At 44.9% G+C, this 17,617-nt stretch overlaps 1 protein-coding gene across 3 annotated transcripts in view; it reads right to left on the bottom strand.

The window, feature by feature from the left end:
* SLC43A2 (solute carrier family 43 member 2) overlaps positions 1–17,617 on the bottom strand; it is a 53,605-nt gene that overhangs the window by 14,088 nt on the left and 21,900 nt on the right. For all 3 annotated transcript variants that reach the window (XM_050929293.1, XM_050929295.1, XM_050929294.1), the window contains exons 4-9: positions 17,296–17,351; positions 16,182–16,258; positions 4,991–5,083; positions 2,795–2,928; positions 2,313–2,512; positions 1,595–1,741 (exon numbers count right to left, since the gene is read on the bottom strand). In XM_050929293.1, coding sequence (XP_050785250.1) covers positions 1,595–1,741; positions 2,313–2,512; positions 2,795–2,928; positions 4,991–5,083; positions 16,182–16,258; positions 17,296–17,351 — 707 coding nt within the window. The remainder of the gene's footprint in view (positions 1–1,594; positions 1,742–2,312; positions 2,513–2,794; positions 2,929–4,990; positions 5,084–16,181; positions 16,259–17,295; positions 17,352–17,617) is intronic.

Raw genomic sequence — 17,617 nt, 5'->3', positions numbered from 1 at the left:
ATTTAGGTTAGCTATTAGGGAAAGGTTTCTAACTGTAAGGGTAGTTAAGCTCTGGAACAGGCTTCTAAGGGAGGTTGTGGAATCCCCATCACTGGAAGTTTTTAAGAACAGGTTGGACAAAGTCCTGTCAGGAACGGTCTACATTTACTTGGTTTTGCCACTGTGCAGGGGCTCGGACTTGATGACTTCTCCAAATCCCTGTCAGCCCTACATTTCTGATTCTAAAGCACATTTCTACACCTCTGCATCCTTCTCAGAGCTTTTCGTGTGAACCAGGCAGACACAACCCAGACAATGCTAAGACTTTGGATCATCCTACTGTTTTCCTGATACTATGGAAACTCTAAAGACAGCAGCTAGCATGCTGGGTCCAGGCTACACCACAGGAGAAATCCAGACAGTGGCACAGAAACAAATACCAGGTCTATAGGACACAACCCATTTCTCAGCATTTTAGAGTTTCATCTGTTCACTTGAACTATTACAGGGTCCAAATAAGAGTTGTATCAAGAGAATAAATCAGAAATTGTCACAAAAACTAACAAACACTCATGCTTTTTTAAAAAAAAAGTTGGGACTAAAAATAAAACCCAAACTAACCTCAAGCAGTTAAACAAGCAAAATGGAGGAGTGTAAGTGAAAAAAGAAATGTTAAGTGAGTGAGAAGCATGGAGCCCATTTTGGGAAAGGCATCCAACCCTGGGAATTGTCCTATTTAGTGTTTAATGTCTATGTTGCCTCTTGAGCCAGAAGAGAGAAAGAGCCAAATGCTACAATCTGTCAAGCACTGGACTAAAGAAACAAAGCAATTCATGGAATGCTGGGGCATTCTGAGTTTCTTGCATTTATTCTCCTCTCCTCCCCTAGTGCCTTTTGATTTATCAGCTTCACAAAATTCCAGATTTAACAAGTTCAAACCAGATCTTACTGCACAAAACAAAATTGGGCTATATTTTGTTTTGCAATTCTGGGTACTTTTCAGTAAGTAAACTCTAAACTAATGTACTCTTTCCTGTTGGCTTTCTTCACTGAATCAGGCACAAACAAAACCCAGAACAGAAGCTGCAAGTCAGCCTCCCAGACACACAACAGTATGCACAAGGCTATCACGACATCATTTCCCCTCAGTGCTTTGGACTGAGTCACAGGAGGAGAAGAAAAAAAAAAAAGAAAAAAAAAAAAGTATCTGCAGTTGAACTCAGCTGCTCTGTATTTTGTGCTTGCTCATGATAAAAAAACACTCAGTGGAACAGGTTTTTATTATGGTCCTCCCCGACCTGCCAAACTTGGTAACCCCTGCGTAAGGACAAAACATGGAAGGTATTTAATACAAGCTTGGCTAAAAATAACTTGATATTCGAGTGTTCACCTTGTTGTTTGACATCTTGTTGCCCCTCTGCTTTTAGCAGGTTCCAGCCACCCATCAGACCATGACAGCAGCTGTCGGTTACACTCTGACCACTGAGCTGGTGACAGGCAGATAAACAGAATGGCATCTGGTGACTAATAAGAAACCATCATCCCCGGTAGGTGAATGGTCAGGATCATTTCCCTGTTTCAAGGGAAGAGGTGAGAATTCTGGGCATTACTCTACCTGTCTCCAAGTCTCCCTCCACAAGGAATCCCAGGATATTGTTCATGGCCCCCATGTAGAAAATGAGCCGCAGCTGAGTGACGCACATGGTGATGAGGCTGAGTAGCAAAATTGGGCTGAAGACACTGTGCATAAAGGACGGAGATGCTGCAGAGGAAACAGGAGAGTCTGTAAAGAAGGCAGCCTCTGGTAACGGTTATTAAACAGACATGACATCAGAACAGACTGGATTGTTTAGATCAGTAGTCTTCTACTGGCTACATAAACAAACACATTACATAAACACAATACTTTAGGGATAGTCCAATGGGGAGTTCAGCGCCAGTGACTAACTTGTGCAGAGGGGACTCCCTAAAAAAGGGATCATATGGGGAGGACAACGACGTGTAGCTATAAGAATTGAGCATGTCAGTCTTTAGCTATAGTAGTTCACACATTATGTACTATGCAATGTTCACCAGCACCCAGACATCTGCCAGGGTGGCAACATATGCCATCAAGGTACATGCATGCATCTGGGGGAGGAGGGGGGAATGTGCCTGAACATATACTTATCTGGACAAGGATGAGTTGGACACATTGGTTAAATTCACCACATGCAAGGCCCTGCACAAGGCTGAAATATTGCTTAGCTCCTATTTTGAGAAGTGGTGCACTGACCTTATGCTGGCCCTTTGCACTGGGGTGAATGTCACATGCACCAATCCAGAGACAATACCTGCATCGTCTGCTTGACATTTCACTTCCAGGTCCACTGTTGACAGACAGAGTTTGTTTCCCTCTTGAGCTACCAGCTCCTTGGGGTTCTTCATGGAGCTTCCCACACTCAGACGACGTCCCACTGTGGTCACCTGCTTGTAAAACTGTTTCCCTGTAATTTTGTGGTCAAATCCCAGCCAGCTGAACTTGATCTTCACTCTGTGTGGGCAGAAGGAAAAAAAAGTGAGAGCTCCAAAGCAGGGCTGAGATTCATGGACTGATCTAAGGGTACTGGAGTCAAAGGATGCAGGAAGGCTGACTATGGATTTCCAGATGTTGGTTTTAACTGATAGAGCCTGGGACCCACTTACCAAAGAGAAACCTTCCTCTCCCTCTCTCTCTCTGAAGCAGCTGATGCAAGCCTCTCTCAGAGAGACTGTATCCCATGACTGATCCAGTCCAGCAATTTCCACATTCCTAAGAGCAGAAGGAGACACTTACGTGTAGTCCATGTCTTCTGGTCCTGGGAACGGCTCCAGTGGCCAGTTGAAGAAACAGTTGAAGAAAACTAGTCCTGCACAGGATGCCCAGACAATCAAAATGAGGATGAAAGAGACACCAAAGTCATATATAACCTGGAATTCACAACAGAATAACATCATTAGCATGTAAAATATCCTATGCTCTAGTGTTTGCTGAAGTAGATTTGGGAGCAAGGTGGAGGGGAAAGCATGTGGCATTTAAAAACAGGGTTGCAAGGTGACATCTAAGGAAGGAAGGAATTCTGTGACATCATGTAAGCACAAAAGTTTTGGATAAATTTATGCACACGTCTTTATACAAGACATCAGTACAAGAAAACAAGGAGCTTCTGCTGAAATTGAAACCCAGCTCTGTCAGAAACAATACAGTAACTCTTCACTGAAAATCATCCTGGTTAAGGTTGTTTCATTGCTGATCAATTAAAGAACATGCTCGTTTAAATTTGCGCAATGCTCCCTTATACTGTTGTTTGGCAGCCGCCTGCTTTGTCCAGTGCTTGCAGAAAAAGCAGCCCTTTGAAGCTAGATGGTGGGGGCTTAGAACCAGGGTGGCAACCCCCCTATCAGCTCTCCACTCCCCTAAGTTCCATATGTGGCAGCCACCCAGCAGGCTAGAAACTGCTGGGCAGTTCAGCTGTCCCTCCCCACACTGCCATGTGTTGCTCCTGCCCTCTGCCTTGGAGCTGCTCCTGGGAGCCTTCTGCTTGCTGTGCGGAGGGTGAGGTAGGGGGGAGAGGTGAAGGGGCGCTAATGTCAGGGTGTCCCCCTACCCCCCTGCTCCTATACCCTATCATGACAGGGCTCAGGATCGAGGGAGCCTGCTGGCAGCAGCAGCAGCTGCTATCTCAACTTGCTGATCTACTTAAAAAGGCAATATACTTAGCGTGAGGTCGGAGTACTTAAAAAGGCAATGCGCGACTCTCTCTCACACACACACCCAGTGTGTGTGTGTGTGAGAGAGAGAGAGAGAGAGAGAGAGAGAGAGAGTCTCTCTCAGCCATGCTGTCTCCCCTCTCTCTGTTCGTACTGCCTTGTAGAGTGTGAGGCTACATTAACAACAACTTGTTAAACTGTTGAGAACTCAGCCAAGTGCTAGTTCATCATTTAGCAGCAAGGCATTCCATGGGAAATATCCCATCCTCTAACTTCACCGCCTCAACCAAGCTACATAATCATCATTGCTGTGTACAGTATTAAATTGTTTAAAAAAAACTTACACTCTGTATGTAAAATAAAGTCTTTTGCCTGGCAACAAAAATTTCCCTGGCACCTAACCCCCCCTTTACATTAATTTGCTTAACAATTGGATTCGTTTAAAGTAGCATTTTTCAGGAACATAATTACAATGTTAAGAGAGGAGTTACTGTACAGTCATTTGAGAAGTTACATCTAGATCTTCTTAGGAAACCGATTAGGAACTTGGCTGCATGGTTGGTATAACTTAATCTGACCTACTGTCCGGACCCATCAGAGTCTTGAATTTATATAAGCTAAACTGTATGAATTTTGCCTCTGTGGATGAAGCTATGTATTAAATAGCACAGATTTATTGGCTCTTCTTCCCTTTTAGAGCTCTCCACAAAACTCTATAATTAGTCTTATCACTATCTGAAGGTAGACAGACACCTCCAGATAATAATCAAAAGCTGATATTTTATTACAATTGATCCCATGGATTCCAGGATATAAAAATTTATATTTTTCAACTCCAGAGATTGCTTATAATCACTAAAGGTGGAAAAATGTTTCTGTTTCTCTAACACCACTATGATCCTATGACTTGTGCACTTTTCACTGAAAACCATCTCAGAACTTCTAAAAACCATCCTGGCCAGTTTATTGCCCTATCTGAGGTACTATCTGGCCTCCATTATCATAGTATCTGAGCACCGCAAAATCTTTAATGTATTTATCCTCCCAACACTCCTGTCAGGTAGGGTAGGGATATTGTCCCTATTTAAAATGACTTGCCCAAGATCACACAGGAAGTCTGTGGCACAGTAGGGAAATGAACGCAGGTCTCACATATCCCAGATTAGTACTCTGTCCACTGGATCATCCTTTCTAATGACCATCATGCAACATGGAGTTGTAAGACAGCAACATCAGAATTGCTGAGATAAATTTGTCAGAGCTCAGGATTTCACATCCTCACCTTGATTCCAGGAAAAGTGACAGCTGAGGAAGCGTAGGAGCCAATCATCAGAGCAATGAACGTGGAACGAAGGTCACCAAACATGTTGGGCAGCTGAGTGGGGGTAGGGGGAGAAAAGAGTGGGAGGAGAAGAAAACAAAACAAACTTGTTGAAACTGTAATATGGAAGAAGGAAGAAAGTTGCTTTGAGAAGCCCCTACCACCAAAAATTTTGCCTCTGGATCTAGGAAACAGAAGAAATGTTAATTATTCAAGAATTTATTTGGCTTTCCACAACAGTACACTGGGATGCAATGAGGCTGTGAAAGTGCTCATCTGCTCTGCTGCCTTTAGAGTTCCCCCATCAAGACTTGCCTACACAGGACAAGGGAAGTTGTGGAATCTCCATCTCTGGAGATATTTAAGAGTAGGTTAGATAAATGTCTATTAGGGATGGTCTAGACAGTATTTGGTCCTGCCATGAGGGCAGGGGACTGGACTCGATGACCTCTCGAGGTCCCTTCCAGTCCTAGAGTCTATGAGGACAGTTTACCAGTATGTCACACAAACTGGAAAGGCACTTTAATTCCACAATAAGAGTGTCCATACAGGGAGTTGTAAGTATATAACTAGTTATACCAGTAAATTTCCCCATGTAGAAAAGCCCTCAGTAACCAGCTTGTAAACCAAGAGACATGGCCATGGCTGTAGCTTTTCTTGCTGCCTTTGGAGTAGGTCTTCCTCACACATTAATTACCCTCTGCATAAAGGTGTCTGTCCTTTACTTCCGCACTGCCCATGCTTCCACGCTCCTATTTTCCAACCAGTTTCCATGTCAAACTTTGTGTTCACTACCTTTCTCTACACCTCTGAATTGTATACACCTTGGTCCTGTCTATTACCTAGAAAAGGGGAGGTTAATAAAGTTTAATAACAAGGCCGCCTGGGGGTGGGGGAGTGGGGCAATTTGCCCCAGGCCCCACAGGGGCCCTGTGAGCCCTGGCCGAGAATCCCTTCCCTGGCTAGAGGAGCCTTTTTAATTTTTACTCACCCGGCGGCAGTCCGGGTCTTTGGCAGCACTTCAGCGGCGGGCCCTTCAGTGCTGGCAGAGACGCGGAGCGAGTGAAGGACCCGCTGCCGCTGAAGACTCGGAGCGCCACCTGGTGAATACAAGCACCGCAGCAGGTGGCGCCTTTTTTTTTTTATGTCCACTCCCCCGCTATGCCCCAGACCCCCTGAATCCTCTGGGCAGCCCTGATTAATAATACCCCCAACCTCTAACACATACAACCCACAGGATACTGATCTCCACTACTCACTTCCCTATTTCTCATTCTTCAGCATCCTACCTGCATCACAGTCCCTCCAACTCTACACTTTCTACAATGCTACAAGTGTTCATAGATCATAAAGCCAGAAGGGACCACTGATCATCTATTCTGATCTCCTGTATACACAGGCTGTAGGACTTCACTTCATTCCTGTTTGAATTAGAGGATATCTTTTAGAAAGATATGCTATCTTGAGTTAAAAATTGCCAGTGATGGAGAACCCACCACAATCCTTGGTAAATTGTTAATTATCACCACTTTAAAAAAAAATGCACAATGACAGAAAAGCAAAGAAAATGCAGATGGAAATGCTGCAACACCTTATGCTGATGGGTTTAAGATTCTGCCCACTCTCATCCCAAATCCTACCCTGGATCAGTGTTCTCTAATGTTTTTAGGTTGCTTAGGTACCCAGGTAAAAGAGCATGATCGGGTTATAATTTTTCAGACCTATTTTCTTCAGCAAGTTGCACTGAAGCCCAAGCTCCCATTTCTAACCAGGCCCCAATCTTCCTCTTTGATGGTTCCTGCAAATCCATACATTGCTACAGGTCCTCTTCCATGTCATTAACATACAGCAAATAGCAGCTGGGACAAAGTTCATCATCTTAGCACACAACAGGGCAGGATAAGTATCCAGATACAATTTACTTTTTTTGAATCTACTTCACAAAATGTGTCCTACTCCAGGAGTAGCAGGAAGAGTGTAAATTGGGACAGAAGAAAAAAATATATCTTCTCTAAAAGAGCTATGGAGAAGAAACACCACCAATATTTTAAATATCCAGAAAGGGATGAGTCCCCATACCTGTGAGCTTGGATTCAAAAAAAGAAATCATTCAAATCAGAGGGGTGCAGGGAAGTCTCTAAAATTGGTTCTTTCCTGCAGCTTATAAACAGGCAGAACTTCTGCTCCAAGTAGAGCGGCTTTTCCAATTTTCATCTCAAATGGAGTTCAGGGATTAAAATGGCATCATTAGCATGTTAAACAGAGGCCTTGGTCGACATCCACAGATACATACAGTTGTCCCCTTCTAAAACTGATAAATAAAGCAATATTATTTTATTTGCTGTTTAGGGACCTTGCTGAGCTGGGAAAAATTAGACCGAACCTGAAGAGACCAGCTCTCACAAACACGTGCTACAATAGGAAAACAAATCTATTTTTCCCAGTAATAAGGCAGGCATGCCCGTCTGTGCAAAGGCAGGATCTCCTGCCTGTTTACATTTTGAAGTACTCCTGTAAGTGTTTCTCAGGCAGGAACACTCTGGAATTCCATCTGGCTCAGTTATTTGTTATGGTTATTTCTCATTACAAACTTCCATATGGAATTCATCTCCAGGTCCTTGAATCATCCCAGAGCAGGAGCAGCAGTTATGATGTTTAGAGATTTAGGCCGGGCCTACATTACCACTTACTTTGGTATAACTTATGTTGCTCAGGGGTGTGAATAAGCCATTTCCCTGAGCAACATAAATTACACCGACTTAAGTACCTGTCGGAATAGTGCTATGTTGGTAGGAGAAGCTACCACTTCTCATGGAGGTGGATTTATTATGTTGATGGAAGAGCTCTCTCCCATCAGCACAGAGCAGTAGTCTCCCACCTTTTTATGCACAAGATCACTTTTAAATTTAAGTGCAACCCAGGATCTACCCCACCCCTTCCTCCAGACCCCACCCTGCTCACTATCCCCCCCACCCTCCGTCTCTTGCTCTCTCCTACCCTCACTCACTTTCACAGGGCTGGAGCAGGGGGTTAGGGTTCGGGAGAGGGTGCAGACTCTGGGCTGAGGCGAAGGGGTTCGGAGTGTGGGAGGGAGTTCTAGGTGGAGCCTGGGGCAGGGGGTTGGAGTGCAGGAAGGGGTATGGGGTGCTGGCTCTGGGAAAAGGCTCAGGGTTGGAGGTTTGGGGTGCAGGAGGGGGCTCAGGGCTGGGAATTGGAATGTGAAAGGGGTGCAGGCTCTGGGCTCCCACCAGGCAGCACTTATCTTGGGCAGCTACAGGTTGCTGGCACAGCGAAGCTAAGGCAGGCTCCCTGCCTGCCCCGGCCCCACACTGCTCCCGGAAGCAGCCAGCATGTCCCTGTGGCCCCTGACAGCACTGCCTCCAAAGATCGTATTGGCTGCAGTTCCCAGCCAATGGGAGCTGTGGGGATGGTGCTTGCAGGCAGGAGCAGTGCATGGAGACTCTTGCCGCACCCCAGGGGCATGCTGGCCACTTCCAGGAGCAGTGTGAGGCCAGGGCAGGCAGGGAGTCTGCCTTAGCCCTGCTGCACCGTCAGACTTTTAGCGACTGGAGGTTGCGACGGACTGTCAGAGGCTCCAGGACTGACCAGTCGATCGCGATCTATGGGTTGGTGACCACTGGCAAAGAGCATCTTCACCAGACGTGCTGCAGCTGCACCATGTAGCACTTCTAGTGTGGACGACCCCTTACTGTACTTTTGGGGAATCCTGAGAAAACAACTCGGCGGCAGCAGGCTACGATGCAATGTTCTACAGTAGGACATGCCCACACCCAGATACCTGCATCCAGAACAGCTGTCAACTTATGTCTTAGGGAGGCGTGCACTGGAAACATATAAAGCGATCTCTTCCCTGGCATGAAATTGCAACTCTGGGTGTGGTGGCCTAAATCTGTACCGCAACACATTTGTCACACTGTAATCTCTCTGTCTTACTCTTACAGTGGTTCCCAAACTGGGGACTGTGAACCCCTGGGGGTTCACAAAATGTTACAGGGGGTTCTCAGGGAAAAAATCCCTAATGGTGGACAGAGCTGTCCCTAGGGACCCTGGACAGCATGGGGCCAGCAGCCTGGAGCCCCTGGACTTCCAAGAACTAAGCAGATCAAAACAAGCATCTCTATCACACTGAGGAGATTTAAACTTCGACTCCTTATAAGAAATGGAAAGGGAAGTGGATATATTTTGCTGTTTTTAAAATTAAATAGGCAGCTAGTGTTGTTTTAAAAATTATGAAGAACAAGTTGAAGCTTTGTTGTAAGGTGCGTTGTTTGCCTGGACTGCTCAAGACCTGAATGCTTGTGTAGGAGGAACTCTGAGTTGGCTTCTTAAATACCTTCCTGCTGTTTCACATCTGCTACTCCTTGATGAAACCTAGAAACCTTGTCTTATAACAGGCTTATTCAAAGCGATACAAGCTACAAAAGTGAGATCTTGGAAGAGTGTTGCCGTTTTCATAATGTAATAAAAATACTGTAATGGTAAATAGTGTGTAATAAGCATGTCATAAAAACAAACTGTGTATTTCCAAGCTCACTGCTTTTATAATTTATACTCAGATAAAGGAGAAAATCCCTGGAAATATTCATTTTTAGGAGGGGGTTCGCCGGACTTGACATTTTTGTGAAAGGTGTTCACAGGTTGTTAAAGTTCAGGAACCACTGCTCTAGAAAGAGGCTGGTCCTTGTTACCAGGCAGGGAATTCAGCTTCTACTTATTTAAACTCAGTAATACCCTAAACCTAAATAAGCCTACAGAATTACAACAGCTGCTGCGGGAAGGGCTTGGAGCAGGGCAAGTACTCCTCAAACACAGCTGCTTCATGGCTCGGTTTTTTTTCAGAGCCACAGAGATCACAAAGAGCCTTTTTTTACACAGCATAGAAGCAAGGCTAAGCCTAGGTGACACTTCAGCCATAGTGGTTGGTGGCAACTTTTAGTAATGTGCCTGAAGATGCAAAACAGCCTTTGCCATCCTATCCAAGTCTTTTTATGGCAAGGAGAGAAGGCAGAACCTGTGCTCCTCTCTGCATTAGGGCAGAATTTTGAGAAAGACTCACTTTCCAAGACTCACTTTCCAAGGCAGCAAAGAGTCCTGTGGCACCTTATAGACTAACAGACGTTTTGGAGCATGAGCTTTCGTGGGTGAATAGCCACTTCGTCGGATGCATGTCAAGCGACGAAGTGGCTATTCACCCACGAAAGCTCATGCTCCAAAACGTCTGTTAGTCTATAAGGTGCCACAGGACTCTTTGCTGCTTTCACAGATCCAGACTAACATAGCTACCCCTCTGATACTTCACTTTCCAAAGAGCACAGCTCCCATTTAGGTACTAATAGCTGGATTTTCAAAACAGTTCAGCATATTTGGATGAACTCTGTAGAAAACCTGACCCCAACTGTTGGCCCTGACCCCTTGATTATCTGAACCTGAGATTTTTTTGTGGGGAGAGGAAGGAAGAACTGGTCCTAGAAGGAAAACCTTCAAAACAGACCAGGAAAAGGGCACTGGTGCTATCCTCCTTCCATATCCTGTTTCCCCATCAGTGCTGCCAACTCTTGATGTTAGGTGTTTTTCTTAAAGCTCCAGCTACTAGGGACAGGCAGTTACACAATCATGAGCTTTCATTATTTAAAAGAAATAAAATTATTTTCTAGCTCTCATGGTTGCAGAAGAGACTTGAAAAAGTGAACCATAAAAAGGCATTCAGACCCAAAATTTTATCATTTTTCATATACTGTCAAGGCTATAAAAGGGACAGTTTCATACAGTCTGATCTCTTGCATAACAGGCCAGAAAATTTCATCCAGCACTTTCTGCATCAAGCCCTAAATTCTGGCTGCGTTACAGCACATCTTTTAGAAAGAAAGGCAATCTTGATTTAAAGATTCCAAGTGACAGAATCCACCGCATTGCAAGATAAACTGTGCCAGTGGCTAATCATCCTCACCATTAAAATTTTGCACCTTATTTCTAAACTGAATTTGTGTAGCTTCTCAACTTCCAGCCACTGGATTTTGTTATGCATTTTTCTGCAAGATTGAAGGGCCCTCCACTATCAGAAATATTTTCCTCATATAGATACTAATGACAGCGATCATGTCACCTCTTTACCGTCTCTTGGATAAACTAAATATATTGAGTTTTTTCCATCATACAAGAGATTTTCCAGATCAAGATTAGAAAGTTTAGAAATGAGGTACAAGAATGATTCTGGATGTGTGGATACCAAAACTGGGCATGGTATTTCAGTAATGGTCTCACTGATGCTGTATGCAGTGGCAAAAACACCTACCTACTCCTATACTACATTCCTCTGCTTATGCAACCAAGGATTGTGCCTCCTAACGCTGACAACCCATATTCAGCCAGTTGCCACCATGACCCCTATGTCCCTTTAAGAGTAACCACTCTTCAAGATATAGTGAGTCCCCATTCCGTACATGTGACCTTATGATTAAAGGCCTGACATGTTTTGAATGCTTGGGGTTGCAATACTGAGACTTCTCCATGTAAAAAATGACCTACAAAATAAGGAAGAAAGAAGAGCATGTTTGGGACTTCTTGCTTCCTCATAGTAGATGAACGTGGCAGGAAAGGGTTGTGTATGCTTGGGTTTTGGGGTCATTTTTCTTTTCTGTTTTTAACATTAGAAATAAAAGTTCTGACTTCCTGGTTTTTGCTGGGATGACTGGAGAGAATTAGTGGGAAATCCCAAGAGACTGAAAACTGAGCATCTGGGAGAAGGCATTTTTAGTCAATGTCTAAACTTGGTTTTCTGTTAATAGCTATTTAATTTGAACTCCTTCCAAGCCCCAGGGAAATGTTCACTATGAACATATCATTCCATCAAGGCTAGGCGAAGTTCCAGTTCCACTTCTCCAGAAAAACCCCCAACAACTTGATATTCTGATTACTGCTTAGTAATAAAGACACACTACAAGGCTGCCCTTCCCCATTACAGGGCCCAAGTTTGTTTTATATCCTATTCTCATTTTAAAATGCAGCTTTTTTTTCTTCTTGATGCTCCCTGCTAGAATCTATAAAAGGCCCTCTATGGTCATTTATCACATCTGTTTATCTCTCTGTGCAGATCGTTTGGCTTGAGCTCCCTGTGCTCTTAGATTCCTGTGTTGTGGTCAGCCACCAGCACACATAGCATTTGTAAATGGACAAAGAGCATGCTCATGATGGCTAAGTGCAAGTCACTCCCTAGAGATCTCTGCATTGCACTGTAACAGGCAGAGTCTGTCTGACCACCTTCCCAGAACTGGGAACACCATCACCAGCCATTGTTGCCTTCCCACTCTCCACCCCAACCTGTCAGCCCTGCAGCTCAGGACATCCAGGAAACACAGATTGAGCAGGCTCAGACATTAGCTTATCAAAGACACTATACAACCTGCCATTTGTTTATTACATCCCAAGGATTTGGCAAGTTTCATACACAGGCTCCCGCATCTTATCCCCCTTTGCCCTGACACAGCTGTTCATATGCACCATCCTTCCTCAAGCATCGTGGACAAGATTCACCCTCTATCACAGCTGATAGGCAGGACCAACTCACTTTTCCAGGACTTCGCGCAGCAAGGAGGGTGCCTGACCCACACACATTTGAGGACAGATAGTAGCTTTATGCACCCAGGTGGGGTTCCACCCATTGGCTGGAGTCGATAAGGATGGAGCCACAACCCGAGCAAACAAGCAACTCATAGCTCAATACCTGTGACCCATCTTGTAAGGGCTGGAAACTTCATCAGCATCAGGCACGAAGGATCCACTCCTTTCAGCAGTCAGAGTCTTAATAAAAACTCATCTTGCCGAGTTTCCATCCACTGCCTTTTTATATCTATACCTATATCCGCACGCACACACAAAGACACACATCCCTTCACCAGAACTATGGCTGCACAGAATTCACTATCACAGCAGAGGGCGAGTCCCTAGAAGTTGCACTCCCAACCTAAGCAGTGCTACAGGTCATTGCAACTGGAGGAGAAGGTGAAGTCACTGTGTTTTTCCTCAGGACTTACATACACAAACATCAGCACACTCAGCAGTTAGTTCCTGTACCAGCCAGAATGGGCTCCTTACACCGCATTACACTCATTAGGACTGGAGACATTAGTGCACCAGCATCTGGACTTTGGGCAATGAATGTCAAGCTCTTCAGGTCTCCTTACCTAAAGCTCATTTCAGTCTCATTGTTTCCAGCTCACCTCTAAATTCCCTTCTCATTATGCAGAGTATCTACACTGTAACATCCACACTGCCCCAAAGCAGGAGGCATCCCCTGGTAACTGCAATACCTATACGCACAGGATTAATGCTCTGATTTTTGATCCTTCTCTCACCTTTCTACATACAGCTCACAGGTCACAGCTAGAAAGAGCCATCACACTAGTTCCCACATTTACATGCGTAACTATTACATGCCCAAAAGAGAATTTATGCTGGCAAATCAGTCTGATGTCTAACTTCCCAATCTATGCATGGAAATGCAAGTTTGGGGGCATAAAGACACTGGTACAAAGTTAGAGACAAGTTTTGAAATGCTGGACCTGTGGCCACAAGATGGGTCTCCTGCTGAGATAAACTGTTATACAAAAGAACTCTGAAGACCACTGCCCCACAGCCCAAGTCACAACTCTGGGTACGAGCTCAGTCCAGACAGGTACTGGCAGTCACCAAGATTTACTAACAGTTACTTTCAGAACTGTTTCAGGTTCTAATCTTTATTCTTATAGAGCTTTACCTTCACCTCTGAAGACCAGTTTCCTTATTGCTTCTGTTCTCATTTGCAGTGATGAAGGTATTAATAAGCTGCTGTATTTCTCTTTCTATGAAAAGCTATGGATACATGAAATGCTCACTTGCTGTATTATAGAGTGGCAACACCAAGCAGAAAAATATCCTATTACCTGCAATTCATAAGTGTCAGAGCACATCCACTTGCAACCAATGACATTCGTATCTAAGCCCCCATACCATTCTCCAATGCTCTGACATTGCATCACAGACCTAGCCCCACTTACAAGTGAAAGTGGATTCTGCTCTAGAGCTGCAGACCACTGTCACACACCCTGTAAGAGTACTTTGAGTTTGGCCATGTGAGGAGGAACTTCAAAGAAGCAGAGCAGTGCATAAGGGAGGCCTGCTGTCAGTCTACCTGTGTGGCAGCTCGGTTTATTATTACCAAAGTGCACTGCAATAAGTCTGAGCTGCCAGAGAGGAGCACAGCTTCTGCAGTTCTCCCCAGGCCTCACCCAGTTGCACCATTTCAGTGTAAGAGGGGCCATATGTGGAATTGTTATTGCTAGTCAGACAGAACATCAGGAAAGAGATAGTTAAAGATGCCTGCATACGAGGGCTCTGGCTTCTTTACACACAGCCTCTCCCATATAGTATGCAACCTCCATCTCCTCCTTCAGATCCTACAATCTCTCCAATAGCAACCCAGATAAACACAAAGTTAGAAAGCACCACCCTTGACACAAACATGATATGAGTCACCTTAGTAGCCCCACAGGCTTATTCATGGGCCCCTCCTAGCTATCTGTCTCCTTACGTTCTGCCTGTGTCATACTCCATTTACCCTGCACACTCTTTGGGTCCAGGACCACAGGCAGGGTTTTCAGATGAATTTAGAAGCCTGGTTTTACATATATTTTTTGAAACCTTTTGGACTATAACTTTACTTGCTATCTAAAGCAGCTGACACAATTCTGACATTACAATACATACAACAGTCTCCAAACTCAGCCTCTGCCCATGACAATTCACAGGAACTCAGTCTGTGTGTAACCCACAGGTTAGAGAGAAATTTAGAAACAAGGTGAAAGTGAGCTGGGTCCAAACCTTTGAGACATTTTTGATCAAAACAGGTAATATAAAACTGCTTGTGAAGCAATTATGAGAGATTTTCAGCTCAGAACACCTAGTTCCAGCCACACTAACAAGGGTAAGAGCAATGAGGTGAACAAATTTATTCTCAAATGGGTTGCTGCATCTGCTCCCATCTCTAAGCAACAAGAGCCCCAAAATGCAGAGAGGCAGCAGACTTAAGTCACTGGCTGATGTTTGTGCTCCAGTCAGTGGACTGAGTAAACAGACATAAGTATGCGGCACAGATGGAGCTGGGCCGGGCTGGGCATATTTCAACAGCTCAGCACTTCCGAGAAAAAGTCTGTCAGCACCTTGGGGTAATTCTCATCTATATAAAAAGGGCAAAGCCCATTGTGCCAAGGAACTCTCCTTCCCTATCCAAGGAGAAAAAAGTCACACAGCCATGCCCAAAAGGAACTGGTTTGTACTAGTACTTGTCCCCCACCTCAGAACAACTCCCTATGCTGTTAATTGCTTTGTTGCTGGTCAATACAGCACTACAAACAGTATCTGCCATTTACAAAAGAACAGTACCTCCTCACCTTCCTGCCCAAGATTTCACTACATCTTTCAGATTTCAAGAGCCTTGTGCCCCTCCACCTTCTCCTAAGACTAAGCTAGAGTCAAATTCAACGCATTACATGTGGGCCCTGCTTCAGTCAGCTGCACTGCACATGTGTAAGTGAATGCAGAATCTGGCTCAAAGGACGGAAAAGAGCCTTCTCTTCCCTCTCACCAACTATCCCTACTGGCAAGGGACAGGTGAGCCCTGGGCTAACCATCGAATATCAAGCTTTTCAAATAGAAGAGTCATAGGCCAACTATCCTATTCATATCAAAACACAGGTGACCATGAAATTGTTCAACTCAGCAAATGAAGGATCCACTTGGTACCTTCCTGCCAGTTCAGCTCACCAGCTAGCACAGGGATTCTCAGACTGGGGTCATAAGATTATTACATAGGGGTCACAAGCAGTTACCCACCCTTCACCTCCAAACCCCGTTTTGCCTCCAGCTTAAATGTGTTTAACTTATAGGGGGGGGGCGCGTGTGTCACACTCAGAGGCTTTCTATGTGAAAGCAGTCACCAATATAAAAGTCTGAGAACCACTGAACTAGATAAGGGGGAAATAATATCTCCTTATTCCCTATAGGTGGGGCCTTGCGAAGAGCTGTGGGGTGGAGGACAAAGAGGATAAATGAAGGGAGAGCAGATTCACAACTGTTCAGGTAATAACTCTTCACTTACCGTAAGTGAGGTAAAGGTCATGCACATTCCACCAAAGCCATTCAGAGCCAGTGAGATGAAGATCAGCACTGACAGTGCTGCAGTGGAAAAACAAGAGCATTTACTGGATGGAATCACAGTGTCCCCAAAAATCCTGATTCCAACAAGGACTGAGCCAGTGCCCTGCACAGAGTGAAAGACTCCTTCCAAACTGGCTCATTCTAGCTCCACACTGTTCATTCTAAGCCAAAGTCACATGGAAAGAAGTTCAGGTACCAGGAGAATCAGAATTCGGTGTGGGCATTAGTTTGCAGAGCTGTGGACACTAGTTTTTCCTCTGGGATGTGTGGGAACCCAAGGTCTGTTCTCCTCTTGCCCCTCTGAACTGTCTCACTGGTCAGCATTGGTCTCAAAAGAAAAATTTACTTTTTAGAACTGGGCTCCAGGGACTACCTCACTATCTCAGCTAGAGGATGTGGCTACATTTATCCTGGGGCTGGGGAACATTCAGCTTTGGTTACTGCCCACCTCTTAATTCTGGAGGAACCTTTCAACTTTTTTTCTTAAAATTTCTCACTGTAAGCGCACCACTGCTGAGGCACCTTCACCTTGGCAAAAGAGTGAAGCTGGGAAAGAGACAGCTGCCTCAGAGCCACCTTTGATACTGCTAAGCAAGGGACCGTACTAGCAGCACACCCAAAATCTTCCCTCTGGAGACCAAGCTTAATGCCCCCTCAACACACCATGGGGCTCTCTATCTCACTTGTCACTGGCAGGCCTGGCCTGCAGTGCAAGGTTATTATACTTTATACAAGATACAAAGCAGGTGGCAGGTTTTTTGAACTTTTTGCTCACAGGATTCTTGCGGCATGGGACTCTGGCTGCATTCCCATCAGTGCTTCCAAGAGGAGCTGGGCCTGCCTTTGAGCCACTGCACCCTCCCAGTAGGAAATAAGCAAAGTTTATGCTGTACTTCTTTGGGGTGATCTCTTTAGCTCGCTGAGGACACTATAATCAGAGTATGTGCCCTTATTTTAGTGTTCTCCGCACACTACAGCCCCCAGTTACTCACGGAACCTCTCAAAAGTGTAACAACCCCAAGGCCCTTTCAGAGTCCACAGAGCTCAGTACTTACAATTTGGGTTACTAGCTCCATATGCAATCATCACACAGGACACAGCAAAGCAGGCACTGAAACAGAATTGAAGCCTTTAACCACATGTCAGAAAGCCTACTATAGAGAAGTTACACTGTCTCCACAGTCTCAGTGCCTGGCTAAGGCTGAGACTTTGAGAGTTAATTGGCTGAAGCAAAATCTGGATAAGATGGAAGGGATGGTGATGGGTTGGAGACAAAAATCTAGAGTAATGGGTGAAAGTTCTTCATGCACCTTCTATGGGTATTGAAGAGTCAACCTTTCCCAATGCAAAACTCGAACTTGAGGTCCTAACAGATTC

The sequence above is a fragment of the Gopherus flavomarginatus genome, chromosome 19 (assembly GCF_025201925.1).
Source record: "Gopherus flavomarginatus isolate rGopFla2 chromosome 19, rGopFla2.mat.asm, whole genome shotgun sequence".
Taxonomy (NCBI): domain Eukaryota; kingdom Metazoa; phylum Chordata; order Testudines; family Testudinidae; genus Gopherus; species Gopherus flavomarginatus.
Note: the sequence above shows the minus strand (reverse complement) of the source record. Positions and strands in the feature narration are given on the sequence as shown.